Source organism: Eptatretus burgeri, chromosome 16, assembly GCF_056783735.1.
Source record: "Eptatretus burgeri isolate ZD-2024b chromosome 16, Ebu_testis_v1, whole genome shotgun sequence".
Lineage (NCBI taxonomy): Eukaryota > Metazoa > Chordata > Myxini > Myxiniformes > Myxinidae > Eptatretus > Eptatretus burgeri.
Window position 1 is genome coordinate 53350447 of NC_140976.1, and position 9014 is coordinate 53359460.

The 9014-nt window shown below is 41.4% G+C and overlaps 2 protein-coding genes across 2 annotated transcripts in view; both read right to left on the reverse strand.

Moving 5' to 3' along the window:
* Nucleotides 1-9014, reverse strand: part of ATRX (ATRX chromatin remodeler) — a 536186-nt gene that overhangs the window by 154359 nt on the left and 372813 nt on the right. The window lies entirely within an intron of this gene.
* LOC147011081 (uncharacterized) overlaps nucleotides 905-9014 on the reverse strand; it is a 12281-nt gene continuing 4171 nt past the window's right edge. Inside the window, exon 7 of the mRNA XM_085860326.1 lies at nucleotides 905-6683. Coding sequence (XP_085716452.1) covers nucleotides 6577-6683 — 107 coding nt within the window. The 3' untranslated portion in view covers nucleotides 905-6576. The remainder of the gene's footprint in view (nucleotides 6684-9014) is intronic.

The following is a 9014-nucleotide window of genomic DNA, read 5'->3' on the forward strand; positions in this document are numbered from 1 at the left end:
AGTAAAGTGCCATTGACTTTCGTGAGGTGCTATAACGACACTCGGTAGGGCGCATACGTCCACCAGGCAAGTTTATCTATTGTATCTCAATGATAGGCTGGATCCAGACCATCACTAAAATGGAATAAATTAGTCCTTATCACACACCCAACCTGTCCACCAGGTTTTGCCCGAATCTGTCTGCAACGTTTTGAGATATCCTGCTCACAGAAAGACAAACGGGTGAAAACAATCTCCATCCACCAGAAACAAACAACTCATTCATTTTTGGCAAGCTATTAAGAACAATTCAATTTGAGAACGCACCACCCAACCCTTGCCCCCCCCCCCAAGTAAAATTAAAACAAAATGGAATTGGGAGAAAGAGAGAGAAAAAGGAAAGAGAGAGAAAAAGGAAAGAGAGAGAAAAAGGAAAGAGAGAGAAACAGGAAAGAGAGAGAAAGAGGAAAGAGAGAAAGAGGAAAGAGAGAAAGAGGAAAGAGAGAAAAAAAAGGAAAGAGAGAGAAAAAGGAAAGAGAGAGAAACAGGAAAGAGAGAGAAAGAGGAAAGAGAGAGAAAGGGGAAAGAGAGAGGAAAGGGAAAGAGAGAGGAAAGGGAAAGAGAGAGGAAAGGGAAAGAGAGAGAAAAAGGAAAGAGAGAGAAACAGGAAAGAGAGAGAAAGAGGAAAGAGAGAAAAAGGAAAGAGAGAAAGAGAAAAAAAAGAAAAAAAAGGAAAGAGAGAGAAAAAGGAAAAAGAGAGAAACAGGAAAGAGAGAGAAAGAGGAAAGAGAGAGAAAGGGGAAAGAGAGAGAAAGGGGAAAGAGAGAGAAAAAGGAAAGAGAGAGAAAAAGGAAAGAGAGAGAGAAAAAGGAAAGAGAGAGAGAAAAGCGAAAGAGAGAGAGAGAGAGAGAAAAAGGAAAGAGAGAGAGAAAGAAAGAAAGAAAGAAAGAAAGAGGAGGGATTCCAGTACCTTGGGAGGGTCAGTACTTCAGGGCAATGCACACAACATTGAGTCAGGTTCAGATGAACTAATCGATGATTGCAGACAAATGTAAAATCACATAAGTGACTGAAGGTGTTATCAATACTATTAATGGGACTCATCACTCACAGCGAGGAGATGGATCAATTTTTGGACGCTTTGCCTCAACCACAACAAACGAGCGGCTAAGTGGTGAACGCGCTTGAACATAAAATGACCATTTTGCACAGAAAGCAAGAATCGAAACAGACATGCCACCATCGCCGCTTCCCCTTCCCAAAACCTTGTTTTCCATTTTTATCTCTCATATCTGAAATGTCGAAAAAGGCTGCTAATCCACGAATGCATTACTTTTTGCGGAGAAGCTCAAAGAAAATTTAAACAGAGGATGAAATGTATGAAGCCGTTTCAAAGCCTTGCTTGCTGTTCCACCATGGGAGCGCATCACCCCCTCTCAAACAGGTCATCAAACCAACCTTCTCGAAATAAGCCCCTCGATGGTTACTTGGTTAAGGCCGACTCCAATGATGTAGAATACATTCTCCACGGCCAGTAAGCGCCGCAAAGCTTCAAGTCGTCCTGAATACGCTCAGCTCTGGCCATAACAGATACCACACGACGTGATTTGAAAAACAGGGACGGTGTTCAGCCAATGCCATTGATTAATAAGAAATGGATGAAGTCTCCAACTACTCCGCATGATTAATAAATGGGTCTATCCATGTATAATCTTCCTAAGGATGTGAAAAATAATTAGCGATCCTCTTGGGGCACATATGCAGGCGTTTAAATAACTCATAAACCCTTCCGCTATAGTTGTCACCCAGAATTTATCCTTCCTCTCGCGAATGTGCCAATATTTTTCAATCGAAACGTCATTGGAATATCATGAGTGGGATGTTCTGTTTAAACAAACCAATTACCGATTTGTAATTGATGAATCAGTATGCAGGGCAAGAAATTATCTTTTAACCGACTTACTCGCAACAACACTTTGGGCACGCCACACCAACCAACTATTCAGAGGAAAAAAAATGCACTTTGTGGAGACACATTCCCACCCATAATGGAGTGCAAGAGGCTGATTGTTTAATTATTTCATTACATAAACTCACAGAGTACCCGCCGATGGGAAATCTTGTTGGAAGCGAACAACACGTTCTTCTGACATGTCCCATTATTTCGGGCAGTGTATAGGCACCAGACCGTTGCATCGATCGCTTCAGAAAATAAAAAAAAATAACCCGGGTTACGTACATGACGCAAGAACACATGCGTAAAGCTTATGTGCGTGTATAATACGTCATGACATCGTGGCTATATAGCTCGAAATTCAAATTGCACCCACCCTCCCCCCAAAGGAAGAAAATGTCAAAATGGGCAAATTTGTCGTTTTTCTTTTTTCAGAACTTGATGGAATCAAACGAATCTTGCACGTGCACAACTTCAGGTGTTCTCATTAATCCCTGAAAGTTGCAGCTTCCTCGGTCAAATCCTCCTGGAGGAGTAGATGAAACATACAACAGACATATGCCATAGCTCCATTATATATGGATAGATACAAGTTCCATTTTCCAAACTTATCAATGTCAAAAGGAAAATCAAAACGACCGAGTACTTGCGGAAGTGCACCTCACTGTACAACTTTAATGAAATTCTTTAACTCTGAGAAAGGTCGTGAAGGCAACGCAGACGCCAAATGAGGTGATTTACATTGGGATTCCGATGGATTTATCAAGGCAGGACAAACCAGAGCGCACTCAAGGGAGATGCTGACTCGCGCCGTTACGTTTCTCTTTTAAGAAGTCATGGTTGTTTTGTGATTTGATTTGTACAATATAAACGAACATGTTCCCAGTATGTAGAGACAGCAAATGATCATGTTTTGCTCTGCAGTCGTCTCTTTCACTTTGGATTCTGACGTTGACTTTCCATCCCCGATTAATGTCAGCTGCTTCTGCTCCTCGGTCATGACTGCTGTTGATCTGAATAGAGATCGCCTGACCTGTGAAAATCACCTCTCCCCCCTCAACCAGATTATCTTGAGCTCTTTGTGCCTGTTCGCTCGACAATATGATCAGCTAGAATTGCCAAGTTTGGCACAGAGCTTCGGACTGTACATTCAGACGTGACGATCACAATACAGTTGTGGAAGAAAAAATAATTATATTCATGTACTCTCAATTATAATTGTTGCTGGTGCTTTATAAATTTAATATTTATGCTATAGTCGAATTGGCTGTCAATTGTGTTTCCCTTTTGTCCAGGTGTTGATGGGGGGAATGTCTTACTATGAGATAGGGTGGCCTGGTTGATGGCACTGCAACTTTCGCCACGATTATGTCACATTCTCTTTCACCCAGTGGACACGTATTGCGGTTTAAGTTCTTTTGCCTAATGCTTATCAGACCCATGAACTCACTGCCTTTTATATACACAATTCCTCATATTCATTTCTTTGAAAGACCTATAACCTACGGTCTTATCCTGTACTCCTTTTAGTTGTCTGCTTTTTAGTATTTTGTCTGATTCTCAGCAAGGCCAGCAGAAAGTCACCATGTTCTCTCTCCCTTTGAATCTCCCAGCCCTCTCCACTTCCACGAAAGCATATAAATGTCAGAAAATATAAACGTAGCTTCGTGCAAATCATTGGGATGTTTACATATCAGTGCTTTGGACTCCGTGGTACCACAAAATAAATGTTCTCTGATCAAATGGACAGTGAATTAATTGCTTCTTACAGATTGAGTAACAGGATTTACACCAGGTCGGTGAATAGGACAAATCATAAAATTCCACAACACAGTACTTCTCTACAAATACACAACACAGTACTTCTCTGCAAATACACAACACAGTACTTCTCAGGCCAGCTGAGAGCCGCTGCATGATTGAATAATGTCCTCCATTAAAATTTCATTTTAGATATTTTCCTTGTGGTTTAACTTGTCCAAGTTATTCACAACATGAAGCTGTGTGCCAAGTTTGGCGAATCAAGCTGCCCTCGTCGTCCAGTTATTCTGCCGACAAACTGACAAACACACAGACAAGATCATCACAAAACGCACAAACCCGGCCTACGGCCATGGCGTGAGTAATAACTGAGATGTCTGCTTAAAAAAAAAAATAAAAAAAAAATAAAACAAGACTCACACGATTTTGTTTCAGAAATCCAAGTCGTGGCACTGGATTACCAATTCAGAAAACGTTTCAAAACTTCTCAAATTAAATGATGATGCACAAGAAAAAATGCACATCAAATCATTTATTCATTCATTTATCATGCTCAAAACACGTCGTCGGTTCTTCCGAAGCAGTCGCTATGGTTAGGCTTACAATCCAAGGCAGGTTGCCAGTCCGGCACAGGAAGTCAGGGCAGGAATTTGTTATTTGTTCACGGTGCCGGTGAAAGGTTGCCTACTCTTCATGAAAGACATCTTAGGAACTTTAACGTCCACCAACTGATGCTGACAGATGGGACGCCCGGCTTAACGTCAACCCGAGGGACGGCACACTCATTGATGAATCACCCTGCCTGTGAAACACCAAGATGACAGTTTATAGCTCGGCTGGCATTCAAACGCAAGCCAGACAACTCAGAGGAGAGTGTGCGTACCTCGAGGCCATCTTGTCAGCTCACATTAAATCCAACAATTAATTTTTTTTTTCTAATTCTTTCTTACAATTCCCCCCAAATAAAAAGCAGGCTGAGGGGAGAATTTTTTTTCCCCATCTGCTGAAGAGGTTACACCGTGTTGAGGGCACTCGATGAAAGAGACGTCTTTGCCGAGATTAAAAGGTGAGTCGATCAGATGCAGATTGCGTCGAGTTACGTGAAATGAATAAAGTTTGCCAATGGTACCATGCAAATTGTGGAGGTGTCGTGACCTATCTTTTGGGATGACTTTCATGCTGGCTTCCATCAAATTAAGCGATATAGTCAGGCTGCCCTTCAGCGAGGAGGTCGCTGTCTATATAATAATTGATGTGAAGAGCTGGCTGGCATCCTCCAAAAAGGCTTCGGTTGATCAATCGAGTTCAGTGATACAAACGAGACAACGGCCAGGAAATGCCTTTGCTTTGTGGCCACCGAGCTCACATGCAACAAGGTAGCAGAGGTCTGATCAGAACACACGAGTTCCAAAATTGCACCGTCCAATTATGTGAAAAAAAATTAAATTATGAAAAGTATTTTACTGTGCATCAATATAGGTGAAGGCCTGGATTCAACAACAGTGTTGGTCACTTTTTGTCCGATTCAACTAGGAATTAGAACTCGACGTGAATGTATCGATGGACACGCCCCGGTAATTTCTCGTCACATCAAGAAAATGGGGAAAAATATCGTGTAATAAGAACAATGTTTTCGAAAAACCGAAAACGGAATAACGACCGACTGAATGGCCTTCCTGTTTGATTGCATGCAATTTCGAGTTATAGTCCTGCGTTCTTCACTTAAGGCTACCGTTACAGAAAAATAAAACGAGAGCTTCAAGTTATTGAAAGCTTGGTGGTTGAGGAAATGCACTTAACTTTCAAGGATGATCAGCAAGGAAAAAAGGGGCGATGCGCGTGGAGGGACCGGTTGGAGACGGGGGTAGGTGCGTGTAGAGAAGCTGAAACGGAGTTGGGAGGAGATAAGAGCATAAAGGGTTGGCTTCTTTGGAGTTCCCATCTGAAGACTTAACTCATAAATATGCTTTGTACACATCTAAGTGCTTGGGATGAAGCAGAAAATACCACCCATGACCCGAACGTCAAATGCCAAAAACAGCCAAAAGAAAGATGGGACAGTATTTTTGTTGGAAAGATGGATATGCACGTACATCGAGTGAGTATACACTCAAGACTTGTGATGCGATTGCATACCTCTGATAAAACGCAGCCCTTTGGACATTTATCTTTTGTAGATGCAGACGAGTGACGACCATGTACAAAACGGATGCGAGATCAAGAGGGCTTGTTTGTTACTGAAACTGACATGAATTTGGTCGTTCGACCATTGCTCCACAATTCAAACTGGGGCGAAGTTGATGGTGCGCCATTGCAAATCCCTACGCCTCCCAGCTGTTTAGCAAAGTTGAAAGATGGCAAAAAGTTTGGACATCAGCCAATATTAAATTTTGAGTTAAAATCTTTTCCCCGTTTTGACCCGAAGTCCAGATCTCAGAGGACCTGAACTGGGTTTCAAATTCCCCCCCCCAAAATAGCATTACATATTGAATGCATCTCCCAATGTTTCATTTTAAAATGTGTCCATAATTGCATTTTGGGGAATTTGACCTTTTGACCCCGCCACAGGGGGCGGGGCAAAAAATGTCACTGCTCTTCAGTCTTCCACCTTCTTGCTATGTGTGGATCATAAATACCAAGTTTGGTGAATTTCTGCACAACTGTTTAAGAGGAGATATCGTGACGGACAGACAGACAGACAGACAGGACCCCAGTACAATATTCCTTGTTTTTTCCCCCCAAAAAAGCATGGGGATAAAAACGAACGATGTGGACTGTGCCAAACACAATGCAGAACTTCATCTCCAACGAAAATAAGAAGTTGAGGCAAAACAATTTGCCTGAGCTCATTGACTCCGAAAATATTTATCCAACTGACTCAATCAGCCAGAGAGAGCACACACACACACACACACACACACACACACACACACACACACACACACACACACACACACACACACACACACACACACACACACACGGAAACCAGACACAGGTGGAGGCCATTCAGACCCCCTGCGTGACATCAACACCACACCAATTTATCAACACAAGATCCAAAGAAGAAAATACAAAATGTTTTATTTGTTTATTTATTTATTTTTGTGTTTTTTATTTATCGATATATTTTGCAAGTATGTATATATATATATATATATATATATATATATATATATATATATATATATATATATATTTTCTACTCAGGGGAGGGGGCATGGGCTGAGTTATAAACACACAAAATCAACCCCACAACACCCCTTGACAAGACCCCCACAAACAGTACTACATACACATGCACACAATTACCCATCAATGCTCAAACTACCAAAAAAATCGTATCAACATCTCTATAACCCTCTATCTCCATAACTTCCAGGTACCAATCTAATTCAAATTTAAACTTATCTACTTTTTCTGCCGCCACTACCTTTCCAGGGAGACCATTCCATGAATTACTATCTCTCTGAGTGAAAGTGCCCGACCTTACTACCGTCTTAACTCTTCTCTTCTCTTATCTGTTGAATAATTCATCTTCACTTATTTTATCGACACCTTTCATTATCTTAAACATCTCTATCATATCTCCTCGTAACCGCCTCCTTTCTAGTGTATAAAGCTCTGTCTCCTTCAGCCGCTCCTCAAAGCTGTCTCGCTAGGCCCGGAATCAATCTAGTAGCCCTGCGCTGAACCCTCTCTGTGGAATCTATGTCGACCAGAACTGCACACAATATTCTAGATGTGGCCCTCACTAAATTCCTGTACAATGTTAACACCACCGCTTTTGATTTATAATTTATCTCCCTCTGAATATAGCCTAAAACCCGATTTGCTCTCCCTATAGCTTCCTGGCACTGTGCTGCCTGCTTACCTTCCGTATCTATTACCAACCCAGATCCTTCTCCTGTGTGACACACTCAAAAATTACCCCTAGCATCCTGTAATCTCTATTTTCATTGTTCCTTCCCATCACAAACACCTTACACTTGCACAGGTTGAAAACAGCACAAATAGGAGGTGGTGGTCGTATGGCAGCTTAGCTGCCGGGGTAGCTATCATTTCTTGAAGCGCGACTGTGTCACTGATGCAGTGCCCCTCTACCAGTACACACACTGGAACTGGTACTCATTTCGCCGACCTCGGAAGGATAACAGGCTGAGTCAACCCCCTGGTGTATTAATTCAGCGGCTGACGGGGCTTGAACTCAGGACCCGAGGATCCCAAGCCGCCACCCTAACCACTGAGCCAACACCAGGCTAAATAGGTGAAACAAAACAGGTGATACTAGAGGGGGAGCACTCGGTAGAGTGCAAAACCTCCGCCGCCAACACTGCTCGGTCACTCAAGTGAACCTGATATCCTATTCATTCAATTTGAAGTCAACAGTGCTCACAGAGTTATAGTTTTCAACTTTCCCTTTTACTTTTACATACTCAATTCATTCGTCATAACTAGATTCCTTGGGACAGAAATTGATTTTACGTGGGTATATCCACCTGAAGTTCCAAAATCAGCCGCAATTATAATTTTGGAATGTTTTTTTGTTGGAAATCACTTAAAACATGTAGAAATGCAAAAAAAAATCTAAATTTTGTTGAAAAAAAAGTTGCAAAAATTTTTTTTTTCTCTAGCAATTTTTTTTTTTTGGGGGGGGGGGGTTGGAAATCACTTAAAACATGTAGAAATGCAAAAAAAAAATTCAAATTTTTTTCAAAATGGCCGCCATAGCGGCCATATTGGATTTTGGACAAAGTCCAAAATCTAATGGCATTATCCTTGGACCATACCTAACCCCCCCACCAAGTTTCGTCGAAATCTGTCGAGGAGTTTTCCCGTAATACTGTTCACAAGCAAACAAACAAACAAACAGAAAGGGGTGAAAACAGTAACCTCCGATCTTCGATGGCGGAGGTTAAAAATGGATTTAGAAATTAAACAAACAAACAAACAAACAAACAAAAAAAAAATATATATATATATATATAAATATATATGACTGCAGAACCACATGACTGATGAGGTCATCAATCCCCTCCCCTCACCCCCATACAATTTAGCCCGAGATGATACAACATTTTTCATACTGATCGGATAAAGTGTTCAATATTATGACGTCATAACGAAGCCACCTGTGACATAAAAAAATTATTAATTTCCCATGGGGAGTATATGATGTGTGCCAAGCTTCAAGGTTTTCCAAGGAGCAGTTTTGAAGATACAGAGGTCCAAAGTTTTTCGTTTTTTCCAACATGGTTGCCACACAACATGATCTATGATCCATCATACTTATCATAAAAAAACATTCTACATGAGTAGT